Source organism: Exophiala mesophila (assembly GCF_000836275.1).
Source record: "Exophiala mesophila strain CBS 40295 unplaced genomic scaffold supercont1.2, whole genome shotgun sequence".
In the NCBI taxonomy this organism is placed as follows: domain Eukaryota; kingdom Fungi; phylum Ascomycota; class Eurotiomycetes; order Chaetothyriales; family Herpotrichiellaceae; genus Exophiala; species Exophiala mesophila.
The window spans coordinates 2624071-2641465 of NW_015622505.1; the positions used below are offsets into that span (position 1 = coordinate 2624071).

The 17395-nt window shown below is 50.2% G+C and overlaps 7 protein-coding genes across 8 annotated transcripts; 4 read left to right on the forward strand and 3 right to left on the reverse strand.

Moving 5' to 3' along the window:
• The first annotated feature begins 247 nt into the window (after nt 1–247).
• On the forward strand, nt 248–2896 carry PV10_02756 (uncharacterized protein). Its single transcript, XM_016367110.1, has one exon. It carries the CDS (start codon nt 465–467, stop codon nt 2745–2747), a length of 2283 nt encoding a protein of 760 aa, XP_016226628.1. The 5' UTR covers nt 248–464; the 3' UTR covers nt 2748–2896.
• Nucleotides 2409–5043, reverse strand: PV10_02757 (methionine-tRNA ligase). The gene is made up of 2 exons (XM_016367111.1): nt 3337–5043; nt 2409–3283 (listed from the first exon to the last, which is right to left on the reverse strand). The coding sequence occupies exons 1-2, from the start codon at nt 4840–4842 to the stop codon at nt 2972–2974; spliced, it is 1818 nt and encodes a 605-aa protein (XP_016226629.1). The 5' UTR covers nt 4843–5043; the 3' UTR covers nt 2409–2971.
• A 642-nt stretch (nt 5044–5685) lies between these two features.
• On the forward strand, nt 5686–6060 carry PV10_02758 (uncharacterized protein; the record flags this gene model as incomplete). Its single annotated transcript, XM_016367112.1, has 1 exon — nt 5686–6060. The coding sequence occupies one exon, from the start codon at nt 5686–5688 to the stop codon at nt 6058–6060; it is 375 nt and encodes a 124-aa protein (XP_016226630.1).
• A 99-nt stretch (nt 6061–6159) lies between these two features.
• PV10_02759 (uncharacterized protein) lies at nt 6160–6579 on the forward strand (the record flags this gene model as incomplete). Its single annotated transcript, XM_016367113.1, has 1 exon — nt 6160–6579. One exon carries the CDS (start codon nt 6160–6162, stop codon nt 6577–6579), a length of 420 nt encoding a protein of 139 aa, XP_016226631.1.
• Nucleotides 6580–7751: 1172 nt separating this feature from the next.
• Nucleotides 7752–10339, reverse strand: PV10_02760 (uncharacterized protein). Its single transcript, XM_016367114.1, has one exon. It carries the CDS (start codon nt 10215–10217, stop codon nt 8172–8174), a length of 2046 nt encoding a protein of 681 aa, XP_016226632.1. The 5' UTR covers nt 10218–10339; the 3' UTR covers nt 7752–8171.
• A 416-nt stretch (nt 10340–10755) lies between these two features.
• On the forward strand, nt 10756–12108 carry PV10_02761. 2 transcript variants are annotated; one of them, XM_016367115.1, is made up of 3 exons: nt 10756–11203; nt 11275–11305; nt 11380–12108. In XM_016367115.1, exons 1-3 carry the CDS (start codon nt 10976–10978, stop codon nt 11868–11870), a joined length of 750 nt encoding a protein of 249 aa, XP_016226633.1. In that variant the 5' UTR covers nt 10756–10975; the 3' UTR covers nt 11871–12108. The 2 variants fall into 2 exon arrangements, with proteins under 2 accessions (XP_016226633.1, XP_016226634.1); XM_016367116.1 differs by having other exon boundaries at nt 11275–12108.
• PV10_02762 (uncharacterized protein) lies at nt 11966–15309 on the reverse strand. The gene has a single exon (XM_016367117.1). The coding sequence runs from the start codon at nt 14847–14849 to the stop codon at nt 12153–12155; it is 2697 nt and encodes an 898-aa protein (XP_016226635.1). The 5' UTR covers nt 14850–15309; the 3' UTR covers nt 11966–12152.
• Between the last annotated feature and the right edge of the window lie 2086 nt (nt 15310–17395).

The window sequence follows — 17395 nt, forward strand, 5'->3', positions numbered from 1 at the left end:
AGGAACCTATGCGGCAGATATCTCCATTAGCCTTGGTGCCTAAGAAATGATCCCAAGGGCCCCTAAAACTGACGTCGAGACCGCGCCTCGACGACTCGACCCCCGCTATTGTCAACATGGGCTTAACCATTGGTCACCATGGGTCACCCAGAAGCCAGAATCCCCAAATCTTCACCAAGGAAACAATTACTTCATCGCCTATTTCCTCTTGTGACATGTTTGCCTCGCCTCGCCTCGCCTCTTTCGGTTTCCATCCTCGATCCCTGGTCACATTCTGCAAAAAGAAACCTACCATCAAACACCAATACCTCATTGTTCCAAGATCTAGTCTTTGAGTCACATGCAACAACAACATCATCTATTCCCTTAACTCTTCCTCACTACGATAATCCTCCTTACTTCTCTGTAAATCCCCTGCCTTGACCAGATCATGCCCATGCGAACGTCATAAGCATCCCAACATCATGGCCTCCCCTTCTACCAATCCGGTCAACATCAAACCAAAAAGCCCTGCTGCCTCATCTGGAGCCACTTCACCATTACCGGGCTCATATTCCCATACCAGACATGCCTCGATCGCACGCCTGTCGTCCCCAGTACCCTCGAATCGCCTTTCCATTGGCACCCCTCCAGTCCAACAAGTTCCCACACCACAACAGCTAGCTGCTGACTCCAATACCTCAAACCTTCCTAAACTTGAGCCTGGAACCTCTCTGCCAGGTCCTGGTCCCTCTGCTTTGTCTTCCGCCCTCGCAGGTGCTTCCAGTCAGACACCTCCTCGAACCACCAGCCCAGCCGCTTCCTCCACCCCAAGACACTCGATTCTCAATGCCACCCCCTCAGATGCCCGTGACCGACAGCATAATTATGGTTCATTTGACCCAGTACGACATGTGGCCGGTAGTCCTGCCCCAACTGAAGATCCTGAGATTATCAAACGACATCTTGTCCAACCTGAGCAGAACACCTCGAGATTCGGCCGGTCTCTCCGCTTAGACCTAGACCGAGATGGCCCGGGCCTGACCTCGGATGAATTCTCTAGTCTAAGATTGCAGGGCGGCGATGTCACACGGGCCGTCTATCGATGGGCAGAGGATCAAGAAGCACACAACAATGCGCGAACGCAAAGGAGCAAGAGCTTCAATCTCAATAGACCCGACCCTGAAGACGAGGTTATGGACATTCAAAGCATTCGTGTTCCTGGTGGCTTTCGGCGCCATTTTCTACGAAGAACAGGCGAATCTCCTGCTCCCTCTGCAAAGAACACACTCCGCGGTGGTCCTTCTCAGAATCCCGCTCTGCCGAGATCAACTCCCGCCCGGCCATTCACAAATAATTTTCTTGAATTCCTAACGTTATACGGCCATTTTGCTGGTGAAGATCTGGAGGAAGATGACGAAGTTCTCGAGCCAGACGAGTATTTCTCCTCTGACGCTTACGACGCCGACAGTGACCGCGAGCCAGGCGAGGACAGCGCCCTACTTACACCTGGAACACCCGGACTGCGACGGAGAAAGCACAAGGAGAGAGCTCCAACGGGAACAGGTGGTCGACTCAATGCAGCATTACTCCTCCTCAAATCATTTGTCGGAACGGGGGTTTTATTCTTACCCCGTGCCTTTCTCAACGGTGGCATGCTCTTCTCATCCCTGGTCCTTCTCTTCGTCGCCGTCCTAAGCTTCCACTGCTTCATCCTACTCACAAACACTCGATTAAAAGTCGAGGCATCCTTTGGTGAAATTGGTGGCATCTTGTATGGCAAATGGATGAGAGCAGCGATTCTGTTCTCGATTGTCATCAGTCAAATTGGATTCGTGTCAGCGTACACCGTTTTCACATCTGAGAACTTGCAAGCTTTTGTCCTTGCAGTTTCGAAATGCAAGACCTTTATCGACATCAAGTTTATGGTGTTGATGCAGCTAATCATTTTCCTTCCACTGAGCTTGATTCGAGATATCAGCAAACTCGGTTTCACCGCTCTGATTGCAGATGCTTTCATCCTATTGGGACTAATCTACCTGTACTATTTTGACATCTTCACGATTGTCGACTATGGCGGAGTAGCCGACATTACACTCTTCAACCCGTCCACGTGGACATTGTTCATTGGCACCGCCATCTTCACCTTTGAGGGCGTGGGCCTGATCATTCCTATCCAAGAAACCATGAGAGAACCGAACAAATTCCCATCGGTCCTGGGTATTGTGATGATCATCATCACTGTGATTTTCACATCAGCTGGTGCGTTGTCGTACGCGGCATTCGGGTCGCAGACCAAGACGGTCATTCTGCTCAACATGCCTCAAGACGACAAGATGGTCAACGCGGTGCAGTTTCTCTATTCGCTGGCCATCCTTCTCAGCACGCCGCTCCAATTATTCCCCGCGATTCGAATCATGGAGAACGAACTATTCAGCCGTTCTGGGAAATACAACCCTTATATCAAGTGGCAGAAGAACGTGTTCCGCTTCTTCCTTGTCGTGGTCTGCGCCTTGATCGCATGGGGTGGTGCCGGTGACCTCGACAAGTTTGTGGCTTTGGTGGGAAGCTTTGCCTGTATCCCGCTGGTCTACATCTACCCTCCTATGTTGCATCTCAAAGCTGTGGCCCGCACCCACTGGCAGCGAACTCTGGATTACGTCGTTGCCATCTTTGGTCTGGTGGCTTGTGTGTACACCACTGTTCTGACCGTCCAGCAATGGGTTGAAGGCAGTGCGGCAAAGGCTCCGGGATATTGTGACTCGTGACCTGACTTGAAGAGAAATGGGAACCATCAATTGGCAGGAACGAGTGCGTAGGAGATTTTATTGTACATGGACCGCGTCGTCAATAGAACGACAGTCTAGTCTAGATCTCGTATATCTGTGAGATTCATAGCGTGTAGGATAACATTGGCTGTTCGAACAAAGCCGTTTTCATCTTCTTTATTGACCACGAATGGCCAAGGTTCCCTCTTATATTGATTCAGGACTTAAAAGGAGGAAACGAGCTTAGGGAATAATTCCGGTGCCCGTGGCGTTTCGGGGGTTGGGGCAAACGCTTCGGTCCCATAGTCAAGGTCTGCTCCCAACCGGGCATATTGAAAGGTTCGATTTGACTCGAGAACTCCCATCATATCCAGAGCCTTTTGCATCTGCCCTGGCATGAATGGTTGTAGCAGGATCGAGACAATCCGGACCGACTCAGCGCTGAGATATACAGTCATTTGGGCCAGGCGACGCAGTTTAGCGTCTTTACTCTGGCAGTACTTCCACGGAATCGAATTATGGAAGAATTTGTTTGTCTGTTGACAGGAATTAGCAGGGCCGAAACAAGGGATTTGAGAGAGTCACTCACCAGCGATATCACTTGTGCAATGCCTTGGACGGCGACCCGAGGGTTAGGGATATCCATTGCAGCGCGAGCTTGGTCGGCAGTCGTGGCAAGGAGTTCGCGGTGAGCAATGATGCCCGACATAAGAGAGGCATGCTTGTTTCTGGCCCATTCAGGAGGTTCGTTGTACGCCATGTCTACTTTGAACCCCGTGTCGTTGGCAAACAACTGAACTGCTTCTCGGACGCCGAAACGTTGACTGTAGAAGACTCGGGATAACAAATTTCCCATGTTGTTCCTCAAGATAGTATTGTAATTTTCCGCAATGTACTGGTTGTCATAACTGGCATCATCAACGATGCCTCCTTCGTGAACCATGTAGAAGCGAATAGGGTCTACACCGAATCTTTCAATGGCATAGAAGGGATTGACGACGTTTCCAGTCGACTTGGACATCTTCTCCGAGTTCATAGTCCAATGAGCGTGGGTGAGAAATCGCTTTGGGAGGGGCAAGTTGAGAGCCATCAAGAAGGCGGGCCAGTAGATTGTATGGAAGCGGATAATGTCTTTGCCAATGACCTGACAGTCTGGCGGCCAAATGCTATCGGGGCTTTTTGTGTCTTTGAGGGGGTATCCGGCCATGGTAATGTAGTTGAGAAGAGCATCCAGCCAGACATAGACGGTCTGACTGTCGTCTCCTGGGACGCGGATGCCCCAATTCAGGCGCCACGATGGACGAGATATGGAGAGGTCTTTGAGGCCGGACTGGATTTCTTTCATGATGTAGTTCATGCGTTGCTGGGGCACGATGGCATCGGGGTGCTCACGATAGTGTTGGAGTAGGCGATCCTGAAATTGAGAGAGCTTGAAGTGATAATTTGTTTCCATTGTCCACTCGACATCCTTGCCAGTCTCAGCAGAGACATACTTGGTCTTGCCAGTCGAAGGGTCCAGGACATGGCGGATTTGAGATTCAGGATAAAATGTTTCGTCGCTGACGGAATACCAACCTTCATGTTTGGACTCATAGATGTAGCCAGCATGATTCAGCTCGCGCCAGAAATGGTCAACGGCAGCTTTGTGGTCCGAGTCGGTCGTCCGAATAAAGCGATCATAGTCAATGTTTGCGACCTGACACAGGGATTTGAATTGTTGGGAATTCTGGTCGCATAAAGTCTGGGCATCAACATTTGCCTTTTCAGCAGCTTTCTGAATCTTCATGCCATGCTCGTCGGTCCCTGTCAGGAGGGTAGCCTTATGGTTTCCCAACAGCTTGTTCCATCTCTTGAGCACATCGGTGAGGACTAGAGTGTATAGGTGGCCAGCGTGGGGAGCTGCATTGACATAAAATATGGGAGATGTCACATAGTAAGGCTTCTGCCCGGATAGATCTTCTCGGAGGGGTGCAGAAACTGACAAGGCTCTGCGCGTGAATGAGTGAGTGGAAGGGTAACGGCAAAGGTGAGATGATTGTACAGAAGCTCGACACTGGAGGAAGAAGCTTCGAGCACGATGCTCCAGGTTGACCATGACGCTGGAGAGAGGAGAATAAGGGTGAGGGTGAGGGTGAAGATGAAGATCGAAGCCCTTATTCCAGTCCAGTTGAGCTGTGAGAAGACCGTTTCTATGTGATCAGCGGTTGGTCGCGTTGGTTTTAACTGCCATTATTTTCTCCGCACCAGGAAATCTGGCGTAGATTTGATTTGCCAGTTTGCATATCTCGTGGTGCTGATGGTTGCTGGTGTTGATAAATTTATTCACTGCAGTAGCTGCTTCTCCAAATTCTGAGGATGCTCACGTGATATGGCGTCAACTGTCTGGTTGCTCCTTCCATCCATAAATATTTTACCTAACGCTACACGCGTTCCTGCCTCTGGATTCTCTGCGTCGTTGCTTCTTCTTCTATCTTCAAATCTTTTTTGCATCACTGACTCTGTTACAAAATGATGTGATGATATGCCATGGCCATTTCACATGTCTCTTACCATTCATCCATCACCGAGATCATTTACACGCGTCCATGCAGGTGCGCCGTATAAACCTCCGTCGTCTACAAACAGTCATGTCTAGGTGATGAAAGAACGCAGGCAAGTGTTTGGAGTGGTCGGCGTCATGTCTTGACTGCATTGGATCCCTTTTCTCACCATCTCTTGCCTATTTTTGCTCTTCACGTACTTGCCCTTCTTCGAAATCCATCCATGCTCTCAACCTTCTTGTTCTTTTGCAGGCTTTCTTTCAAGGTCTTGAACAAACACCCAGAATCCCCTGCAGTGCTGAGCCATGGCTGTGCAACGACAAGTCTGCTGTTCACACACCCCCTTGCTTCTACTCATCGTCTTCCTAGCCTGTGAATGCCTTGCTCAAGCCCCAGTCATGCCTCGGTTTGCCTTTGGTCTTGGTGTGCCGCACGATGCCAGACGCCTTGTTGACCTCGAGGTCGCCTGGAAAGAATCACTGATCGAAGCCAGGCTGGTCGCAGCGACTTTTGATGGCTGTGATCCAACCTTTCTTCGGTACTTTGACCAGAGCCACGCTAAACTCGTCCAAGACATGTTTCGAACGATTGCCAACATCGACCTGAGCGCCGACCTGTCTGCAGCCAATATGGAACAATACCTCCCGCCTCGCAACTGGCAGGTTAACGCAGATTTCAGCAAACTAAAGATTTATTACGGCACAGCCCCTGAACTACCACCCGACCGGCGACAAGATCTAGGTTGCGGTTTTGGTATCACTGCGAGTCTCTAGCATCTACTCGATGGACGTGCCTACATCACTGTCTGTGAGGAAATTTTCCAATATCCAAGACTCGCCACGATTCAAAATCCACCCCCCGAATTCGCTCATATGCCCGGCTACACTTGCGCTGGCTTGGGCGATCGAGATACCGATCTGATGCTCAGCCCCGCAGGCGTCCTTCTGCATGAATATATGCACTGGAGCTACCTCTTCCGTCACGTTCCTCGATTCGACCATTATATCAGAGATGGAATGGTTCAGGACTACAAGGGTCCGCATCCTGACTCAGGCTATGGCTTTTTCAACGCTGCTCGACTTCGAGCCCTCTCCATCGTCGAGAAGCCGAGATATTATTACGACAATCAAGTACTTCAGAATGCGGACAATTATGCCAGATACGCCCTATCCAAGTATTGGTCTTTCATCTGCGGCAAAACCTTCGGCCAAACTCGAGACAGACAGGATGAGTTACGGCGCATCCCAATCCCTGGCCTGGTTGAGCCTAGCCAGATTCCATTCCCAGTATAAAGTGATGTCACTCTGATGGGACTAGTCGGCTAGTTACTACTCATAGACTAGCTGTATAGTCCAATGTACCTCAAATAAGGATGAATATTTGTGATAGCGCACGAATTCCTTGGTTACACTCAGCCTCCATACTCTTGGCGTTTTGATCATGTCATTTTGAGATTAGCCTTGACTCTCTCGATCAACTCATCCCTCGTCATCTTGTTACTCGGACTGAGATTTCTCTGATGTGGAACACAAACATACAAGTCAGCACACGTGATCCAACCTCAAAAGGATGGGAGATATTGCAGAAACATCAGGTCCATCTGTAGCAAGTCCAATCTCCCTCTCCCTCCATTCCCATGCCATGCAATGCAACAAGACCGTCACAAGGGGCCTCGAAAGCTGACCAAAACAAACCCAAATTTGAAACTCCAAATCAAAGACAACATTTAAAAACTCACCAGCCTCAGCCATCTCCTCAACTCATTTTCCGTCCAGTATTCAGGATCTGTAGAATGACGCAACAAGAAAGAGATCAGCTAAGCCGTTCCTGACAAAAACATCAAAGAATTCCCCTCTGTCATATCAAAAAAGAACCAACACCACGTTACATGCGACATGGAATATAAGGCCGCACCGCACCGCACCGCATCGCACCCGCAATAACAGAATAAACTCACCACCAGTAGGATCCTTCTCCGCTGGAAACATATCACCTCCAAACATATTCCATAACGACGCCATGGTCACGAGACCAGCGAAACCTAGGAAATACGTCACAGGAATGTCAGCATTCTGGTGTTGGTGTTGGTGTTGGTGTCGCTGTCGGTGTTGCTTTTGCTTTTTGTTTTTGGCCGATATGGAGCATGGCCGTCGCAGTGACGGATATGGATGGTGGGGTGCATACCAAAAAACAAATTCTATGAAGAATCACATGACTTGAGGTCAGCACGTAAAGGTCAAGGTATATATCACGGATGGCTAGCTAAGGCATATGAGGGAAATGGTCACGTACGCGGGATTGTAACGCTCGGTCGAGGGGTGTCGGCATTGTCGAGAAGTAGCCACTTGGTTACCAATGTACTTAGTTGCCTAAATGGATGGATGGTGACAATCAATCAAAGCGGGGATTGCTGACATAAATCCTCGTCTCTAGGCAGGCAGGCAGGCAGGCAGGCAGGCAGGCATACAGCGAGGCAGATAGATAGATAGATAGATAGATACCTACCTATCTATATACTCCAAAATGCGGTTGCCTATCGTCGAAGGATTCGTCTCGAGACTTGAAACTCGGATGCTCGGTGATGTGACAGTCGGTTGCGTTATTGAAGGTGAAGGCCAAGGGATATGTCACCACTGGTACATATTAAGAGATAATGGAGAGGCAGGGAGAAGCAATAGTGGTCCGTCCATCGTTGTCCAAATAGCAATAGCATAGGGAGTAATAATGTGGTGGTGCATGGATGTCGAACGCCAACCAACGACGTCACAGGACAGATTGCGTGTTTTGATTGGATCGGCGGGACACGATCATTGGCACGGTCCAAGTGGGTGTCACATGACTCAGGAGGATACACGGAGATGTATTTGTGACATTCAATCATTAGCTACCATTCTAACCGGTCATCACACACTAATTTTACGTCATGTCGTTGGTCGCCGCTCCAGACCTTGCTGCCGGAGTTTTGCGACGCGACAATCCTCCGCAAGTCCGATATCATCCCGCCAGGCCCGCTGGCGTAGACGGTGGCGGGACCATGAGTAGTTGAATCGACAAATTCCCCAACCAACGTACTAAGATCCGGGTGACGCGACTCTGGATTCCCTTCTGCTGTCGTCAGGGGGTGATGGATGGAAAACAAGCTGGGGTTGGCCTTGGAAAAGGATGAGTCTTGTGATGCAGAAGCAGATGAAGACGACGAGGAGATTGCAATCTGGTCCTCTTTCAAATCTGGCCGACCTTTCTCTTCGTTTCTCGTCATTCTCACGTTTCCATTGCTTGCCCCGGTTTCCCGTGTCACGAATATTTTGACCTTGATGTTCAGTGATCCTTGTGCTCGCCTGATTGTGTCGAGCTCCTCACTGATCCATTCAACATCTTGGTCTCTTCGCACGGCCCAGATCAATCCCACCTGCCTACCGTTACTGGCTGGTTGATTGACCAGACTCAGTATCACAGGCAAGACAAAACTAACCCCGGTGCCGCCTGCAACGCAGAGAATGTTGGTCTGAGGTGACAAATGGCTGACAGTCGAGGTCCCATATGGGCCTGACAAAATAACAGATGTGGTGGGTTTGGAAAGGATCTCAGACTTCTTTGGATCGGATGCTTCTCCACACTGCACCGCTGCAATATCTGCAAGAACCTTGGTCGCCCCTTTCTTGGCCCGCAGGACATAAGCATGCTTTTGTCCTTCGGCTCGGTTGCCTGGAGGACAGCACGGCGTAAAGGGGTGCGATTGCCATAGACTCACAGCAGGAAAGCACAGGTAGAAATGTTGACCTATCTCCCAAGCATCATGGGCCTGGACGAAATCGAGACGGACCACATCACCATTTTCTGGGTCAGGATAGTGGGTTATCTTGGCGGATGAGCTTTGAAAGCCGACAGGACCGCCGGGCAGATGCCGGTAGTGAATTAAACCAGTTCTGACAAGTCGGATTCCTCGATCCAGAAACCAGAGCAGAAGGGAAGGCAGCAAGAAGCATTTCAATTGCTCCCAATGGCCCCAGCATGCACCAATGTAGACCATGGCTAGAACGTAATGAGCTTTGCGGAAGAACTCGTACCCCGTCCTTCGAATGGCCCACGGCGTGCTGAGAATGAACAGGACGGTCAGGATGAACATGGCAATGACTCCCCAGATCATATATGTCTGCTTGATCCACATGTTGGCAACCATGGGCTGGGGCTGGTATAATCGAATCTCAATCACGCACCAGCCGATCGTATGCAGTGCGGACTGAACAAAGATGACATAGCCGAGCCATCGATGAAGGAAGTTGAAGTGTTGATAAGGAATGCCAGTCACGAGCGACAAGATAGACTCTCGACTCGACAACAATACGGACAGAGGCGTCAGAGCGTAAGCCAATACGCCGACTCGATCTGACCAAGGCCCCAGACTTGATCGTGTGTTGTAGACACCTTCCATGTTCTTCACTGGTGTCACCCATTTCTTGTAGACGATCCCCACAAAGGACCAAATAGTAAGATATCCTACTAGGGTGGCAAGGATGACGACTTGCAATCGAGTGACCCGGCCGAAGACCAATCGCAGGCTTTCAGGGAGAAGAAACTGACGGCTGTACGAGGCGATAGTCGACCTCAGCTTTTCCACACCACCTTGGCGGACTTGATTTTGCCCTTCCAACTTCCACAGCACGCCGTCTTGGCCGGATGTTGGAGACTGGAAAATCTTTCGACCAATGTACCAGAGAAACAAGATACCTCCAATTGTCGCCCAGAAGATGCCTGTGTATAGCATCCCTAGATCGTGAGAATGGTATACTACGTCGAGATATTCGCAAGATCCCGGGTCATTAGTACAGGGCACGACTCGATCAGCATATCCCCAGTGAGGCTCCAGATTATCCGCCTCGCTCATATTCTGGATGTGGCGTACTGCGAGCGAATTCATCATTGTGGCCATGTTGAATTCCGATACTCGCTCTGGAGTTCTGACGATGTTCACATGACACGGTCGAACAACGTAACAAAAGAGGGAAAAGGAGATATATGAACTTCCCCTTACCTCAATACGGCTATCAATACCGGTCCTAAATGCACTTACCTGATTTTCCCTGGATCCATCAGGGTCGGGTCGAGGCTCCAGGATCCAGGATCTCTACCGACGAATGAAACAGAGTCGGGAATGTTCTCTTTGGCTCTAATATCTTGGTAATGTGCTCGTGGCCACTGGAGCAAGAATCTCAACGTGGTGGTTGTGGAGTGAGAAGTGGATGGAAAAAAGGGATCGCGTCGATTTAGAGTTGCCAAGCCCGTGAGCAGGTTTCTCGGCAGGTGCAACTGAGCATATTTCTTCTTCACCGTCTGCACCTTCCTGGTGGCTCTCTATCAAAATTGCTCTCTTCTGACTCTTGATTCAGGATTTGATGTGTGGACTTTGAGCAATCATGTCTTTGACAGATCGTAAGTTTAGGATCCATGATCCTCGCCAGACCCGAAATGATGATCCACCCAATGTGAACAGCCGAGTGGTATTACTCGGCGTGCATGTGCATTGGCCTTACCGGAATCTTCCACGACCTTTCCCGCGTGTCGAACCACGTTGTGTATCTTGCTCATTTTTACATGAAAGTGGTTGGTTTCTTGCTCTCGTAACGATTCTAATTCTTTCGGAACTGTTTTCCATCCTTTATCTACGTGTGAAGCCCCGTTCGCTGTGAGATGCACCCTTTGATCAATCATCCGAGTACTCGAAACACCAGCATCAGCCTCAGCCTCAGCCTCAGCCCTCAACTCCAACACCAGAGCCGCTGTTTCACTATCATGTCTACGACCATGTCTATGAATATGAGCGGCGCCGCTAGCAGCACTGCCGCCGCTGCTTCTGCCTCAGCAACTGCCATGGATATGGATATGGGCCACGGTGGAGGAGGATCCTGCAAGATTTCTGTATGGCAAACTAATACTCTCATCTCATCACTGAGAGGAACCTCAACTGACTCGATTTGCTCTTTTTGTAGATGCTTTGGAATTGGTACACGATAGACGCATGTACGACGACACTCCAACAAAATCTCACCTGACCTTATCATATCGACGTTTATGACTAACCTCCATGGGCCCAGGTTTCCTCGCCGAGAGCTGGCACGTCAAGAATAGTGGCATGTTCGCCGTATCATGCATCGGTGTGGCCTTTCTCGTCGTCAGTATGGAATTCCTCCGTCGACTCAGCAAAGAATACGACGCCGCCATCCTACGCCAGTTCCAACGGAATGTCTCGATGACGCGGACCGCTGACCTGAAGCCCAACGGAAGCAACAATAACAACGAGTCCTGTTGCGTCGAAACATTGGTCCCTGCATTTGTCACATTTAGGGCAACTCCATTGCAGCAATTAATCAGGTCTCTGATCCATGCCGCGACGTTTGGAGTCGCTTATATCGTCATGTTACTCGCCATGTACTTCAACGGCTTCATCATCATCTCCATCATTATCGGCTCGTTCATTGGGAAATTTCTCTGTGATTGGATGATCCATAAGGTGCCTATCGGTCGAATGGCTGGTGCAGGCGAGGGAAGCAGTGCCGTCGAAGAGCCGACCGTGTGTTGTGGATGAATGTTATGAAACTATTTAGGCCATGTTCAAAGCCCTACTCAGCAGTTAGACCTCGATACTCCAGTCAGGTCAATTCACGAGATAGACGAAAGGGATTCTTTTCATGTCATGCATATAAAACATTTTGCTCGTTCTTCTAATAAATCTCTCTTTTCGTAGACATCATCAGACATCGCATGAACGCTATTTTACAGCCATAAAAGACATCTCCAGGCCAAATGCCAAAGAGAGACAATAAATCAAGTCCGATATTGCTTGAGAGTTCGCCCCCTGCGGTTAGATTTATCCGCTGACGCCTTCGCTTCGAACGCAAAATTCCACGATTAATTTCTGTAAATCCATCAGCTTGTACGGTTTGGTCATGAAGCCCTCCATGCCGCTCTTGGTCGCCCGACTGATGGCTTCATCCGTCACGTCGGCACTGACTGCTAGGACGATTGGTGGGCTGGTGTTCTTGTCGTGAGGTCCGCCTGACCCATCGTGGCCAGAAAACATGCTCAAGATGTGCTGGGTCGCTTCATAGCCATCCATTTCTGGCATCCAGAGATCCATGAGCACAACATCGACTTTTCGTCGACGTTTCTGGTTCGGTCCACTTCCTCGCCGTGTTGGGTTGTGCAGTTCCCGCATCACCCGGACCGCCTCCTTGCCATCATATGCCTCATACACTTCCTTGTAACCTAGTTTGCCTAACATGTTCACCAATAGCTTCCTGTTGATCTTATTATCTTCGGCGACCAGAAATGTCAGGGGGTACTTTTCAGCCAGAGCTCGGTCGTAGGATGCTTTCCGGAATGGTACATTGACATGGGAAATTGGCTTGGCTGCCTCTTGGGGCGTTGCAACTTTTCTGCCATTTTGAGTATGTAGTTTGGAAGATCTGGTGCCGGTAGGAGATGTGTTCTTGACGTCAGAAACCGCAAATGGCGACGAGGTCCTGGTCGAGCCACTGATTCCCGTTAGATGTCGTGTAATGCTCCGTGTATGCTCTGGTGTTGCGCTGCGAGGTGTCGCAGTCCGGCTGCTAACACCATCGGACGAATCCAAGGGGACTCGAATCTCAAACTCAGAGCCCCTGTCTGGTCCGGAGACATTTGACCTGATTAAGAGAATATCACCACCCAGGCGGCGTGCCAATCCCTTGGCGACCAGGAGGCCGAGGCCAAGGCCTTCTCTTGAGCGTGTGAGAGAGTCATTTTCGCGCGAGAAGGCCTTGAACAACTCAGGCTGGAAGTCTTCAGGAATTCCATCTCCTGTATCTGAAACACGGAGAATCAAGAACTTTGAATTTCCGGACATGCGACCCACCATCTTGATCTCTCCATTTTCTGTGAACTTGATGGCGTTCAGAAGGACGGCTGAAACCAGCTTGGAGAAATCCTTTTCATCCACGAAACTGGTCTCCGGAACATCAGGGCTGATAGTCCATTCGATGGTTCTCTGAGATGTATGGCCGTTGGAGGACCGGGATCTCACCACTATTCGCTCTCCAAAATCCAAGGGTTCGCCAATGGCAGAATCAGGTCTGCCCCCAACTCGTAATGCATCGTGAATGATTGTGGGAATGAGTTCCCTGATTTGACAGTGTTTCGATCCGGGGGTGAGGAGAGTATCCGATTCGGAGATCTTGGTAGATGGTGTTGTCAAATCCGTAGGCGTGCCATCTGGCAAGGGTGTAAAGACCAAGGGAATTCGATCGTCAGAATTGAATCGAGGAGATGTGGAGCGGTCCAGAGAAAAGTCATCATGAACGCGTCGTGGTGAAACGTCGTGGCGCTCATGAGAGGTTAATTGACGTATTTTTGTAGCATTGCCAAACTGCCATGATGTCGGACTACTGCGTCTTCTTTTGTAGCCGTTGACGTGAATGTTGCTTCCTTCGATAAGCTTGGAGGGTTGGTAGTCAAAGTAGCTGGCGGTTCCCCCTGCCGCCGCAGGAGAATCATTTTCGTTGAGGGGTGTACCTGGGACTTGCATGTTCATGTCGTATGCGTGTACCACGTTATCTGCGGCTTCAACAGCACGTTTGGAACTGTCTTGCACCGTCTCGATGTTCTCTTTGAGTGTTTGGAACACTCTCCGGACCGTGGCACTCGAGTGGCCTTCAATCTGCTCTTGTACGGTGGCATGCATGACATCTAACATTCCAACCACACCTTGCATTGGAGTCCTCAACTCGTGAGATAGGCTTTTGGCATAAGGTTTGAGGGAATTGGCGCCATTGACAGCGCCTCGAGGGATGACGTGTTGTGGAGGAGGCATGTCGATACTCTGAGGCTTTGCAAACCCGAGACCGCTGATTAATCTGGAGACAATGATATCTTCCAACGAATGCAACAGCATCTCGATGTTTGCCCAAGATAATTTTTGTTGGGACAGACCTTGTTCAGACCACATCAAGCCAAAGTGAGCAAAACATTTTTGATTCTGGAACAAGGGTATACCAATGTAGGCCTCGGCAGGAAAAGGGAAGGCGTTAGGGTTGTGTTGGATGAAGGTGGTCATGTTATTGGGGATGAGGAAGACCTTGTCATGCTTCATGTGGGCACAGGGACAATTCCAAGCCATATATTTGTAGTCACGATGCAGGGCCTTGTTCTTGTCACCGTCGTTGTAATAGAAGGCGACGCCCAACAAGCAAGAGCCATGTTCGCCAATCGGAGGCATCTCAATGTTGGAGTCATGATCATCCACCAGGACTCGCTTGGCCACAAAGGCATACTGGGAACCACACAAGTCGGTCATGCCCTCCATTAACCGTTTCCAGAATGCCTCGATGTCGGGTGTGTTGAGCTGGCGTTTCAACTGAGTGAGTTTCTCGAGGGCGATGCTCTCGGCGGATGTATAATGATTGGCGAGGGTCTGTTCGAAGCCGTCCTCTCCCGCATGGGTAGGAACCCCAGGATTGGGACTGTGGAGACATATTGACTGGCGTTCGAAAATGGATCCCTGTGAGCCATTTACTTTGGCATTGTCCATGCCTTGGTCATTCGTTTCGCGGCCACAACGACGCAGAGGACTGTTCGGGGATAGGCTGGATGTGGAAGTTCATGAAGTATGATATAAGTGGGTGTGGGTAGATCGGTTTTGAATACTATAGTCGTTGAATGGACAAGAAAGCTGGTATGAGCGATAGCATACCGTATCCCTTGAGAAGGACAAGGCTACCCTGCCAACGGGGACAATGATATGTTGACTGAGGAATAGGTGCAGCTAAGGATCGAGGTACACTGTTGGAGTGGAGGAGCAGAGCGGTACTGCGGGTGTGTGAGGGCGCGCGCAGGGAACAAATCGATCGGGGGTGGAAGAGATGAGATGGCGTGGGGTTGTTTGAGGCGAGAAAGAGGTAAGAGAGAAATGCAAGTAGTTTTGAATGGAATCGATCTTGGCCGCTAATCTGAGGGTATCTGGGTTTTGGATGAGGGCCGGCCAGGACAAGTATGTCAGTAGGTACGGATTATGGGAGACTGGAAAGAGACTGAAGAGCTAATTGGATTTCCGGACTGGCGCGGGCGGTGGGAACAGTGGGTCGCAGGCCTTCGGGCGAGGCATGGCCCTAGGCCTTACACTGTGACTTTATTACGCATAGGGCGGCCGGTGGACGGTGGACAGCAGAGAATAAGCAGAAAGGATTATGCAGATGCTTGCTAGCGACGGCTGTGGCCCCGTGCTCCCACGACACCACCGCTGAGTTAGCGAAGGCGCCATCTAGCGGGAGCCGCTTGGGCACGAGTCACAATTTCTTCAACGGGTACAAGAGGGATTCTACTCCGTACAGCAGTGACAGGCCTGTGGCGGCCAACATTAAAGTCACAAAAGAAAGTTTAGTGGTCCAAGCGGACTGAAGGGCGCTGAAGAGGGCCTCTGGCAGACGTCGCAGACCAGGGGAATAGGGAACTAGGGACTGTGGGTTGCGAATTGCGGATTGCGGGCTGGACAGGTGGTACGATGGTTACTTTGTAGATGGATCAGGAAGGAACGGCAGAAGCCTGGTGTGGTGCCTAACGAGAAGAAATGGTCCTGAGGGGCGAGAGTTGAGGGGTCCACGGATATGTGGTGGAATCTAGGGTTTTTGGCTTGACAATGATCTTCGGAAGCTTGGGACTGTACTAGAAAGTGACAGGTGTTTGACAATAGCGAGATACTGTGGAGATGCTAGGACAGGGGTTTCGGTAGTACGCTGGAAGTGCGAGTCACGACGTTTTCGTCCAGCAGTGCACGGGCTTCACAGACCAAGCATTCCACAAGCACACAATTAAAAGATGGGAAACTGTTAAAATGCCGTCACTGCATGAAATCCCAGGCTGGTCTAGCAGTGTCCATCACAGAAGATGAGATACGATGAACACGGCACGATGACCATGATGAATTGACGCGGTGGTCTATGCGAGTGTGTCTACGAATAAACCTCCAGGCAGAATGGTCTAGACTGTGGGAGAAGTGGGAGCAAAACATCCTGGGAAGTCACGGGCGATCCTTGCATTGGGCGGAGCACGATTGTATGCGTGCTGCAGCCTCTGCGTTGGTACCATGCTACTTGTTTACTACTGTAGCTTAACTGGAGTACTGCCTAACTTCCCGCGCCTACTCGTAGGTACCTACGGAGTAAGGTAGCATAAGCACATGTAGCCCTAAAGCTGCCCAGCGAACGCCCAGGATTACTTAAGGTAGTTAAGTTTGTGGAAAGATCGGAGTAGGTTCTCCAGGGATGCCAGGGTAAATGCCCCGACCCCAGAGATGCATTCCCAACCTACCAGACGCATCGATAGGTGCATTGGGCATGCGTTGAACATGCTCTTCGACTTTTGACTCCTGAAACCTCGCTATCAATGAGGGGTTTGATCAGATTCAAGATATGACTGGAAACTCGCTGGATGATAGAGCCGGTGGTAAATTGGTGTGAGCAGTCAATGCCAGCCACAAAATCGCCTGATGGTCGCAGTCAGATCCAAATTGACTTGATCCGGTAGGCGTCATGTCCATCAGTTGTTCTAGATCGTCAAAGGCCCTGCAAATGCCCAGTCTTGCCCAGGCTGCCCAGGCTGCCCAGGCTGCCCCTCGTCGCCTGCCCCATAATCGCCTAGCTTTCTCCGACGGTTGCCCACAATTTGGAGCCAGTGCATGCCCAGTGGGCGTCTTTCGTCTCTTGAGACTGGCTACAAACACACCACTGACATCATTGAACTCGCTTCTGCAGTCAACGGCTAAGTCGGCAAGCAGTTGAGTCAAATGCCAGTCTCCATGTTGGCGCGCTAAAAACACGAGACAAATACGGTGTGTGCGTGTGTGCGTACGCATTCTGAACATTCTGTACGGAGTAGATTGCCCTGAGTAGGATGACGCCACCACTCCACACGTGTTAACCATTTTGGTGGGCTGTTGCCATCTTGTCCATAGTAATTTCTCAGATGCTAGGCTATCTGTGGGAGTGTCTGTTTCAGAATCCAAGCTGTCGAGGAATTGCTCTCGACCACCATGATAATATGGCAGGAGAAAATGAACAGATCCACGATTACGACCGGAAC

Excerpts from the sequence above, each read along its gene's own strand:
- PV10_02756 (XM_016367110.1), top strand. The coding sequence starts at position 465 with ATGGCCTCCCCTTCTACCAATCCGGTCAACATCAAACCAAAAAGCCCT.
- PV10_02757 (XM_016367111.1), bottom strand. The coding sequence starts at position 4,842 with ATGGTCAACCTGGAGCATCGTGCTCGAAGCTTCTTCCTCCAGTGTCGA. Across the intron at positions 3,284-3,336 it reads TTGCACAAGTGATATCGCTG|ACAAACAAATTCTTCCATAA; the intron begins GTGAGTGACTCT and ends TCCTGTCAACAG.
- PV10_02760 (XM_016367114.1), bottom strand. The coding sequence starts at position 10,217 with ATGGCCACAATGATGAATTCGCTCGCAGTACGCCACATCCAGAATATG.
- PV10_02761 (XM_016367115.1), top strand. The coding sequence starts at position 10,976 with ATGCACCCTTTGATCAATCATCCGAGTACTCGAAACACCAGCATCAGC. Across the intron at positions 11,204-11,274 it reads GAGGATCCTGCAAGATTTCT|ATGCTTTGGAATTGGTACAC; the intron begins GTATGGCAAACT and ends CTCTTTTTGTAG. Across the intron at positions 11,306-11,379 it reads TTGGTACACGATAGACGCAT|GTTTCCTCGCCGAGAGCTGG; the intron begins GTACGACGACAC and ends CCATGGGCCCAG.
- PV10_02762 (XM_016367117.1), bottom strand. The coding sequence starts at position 14,849 with ATGGACAATGCCAAAGTAAATGGCTCACAGGGATCCATTTTCGAACGC.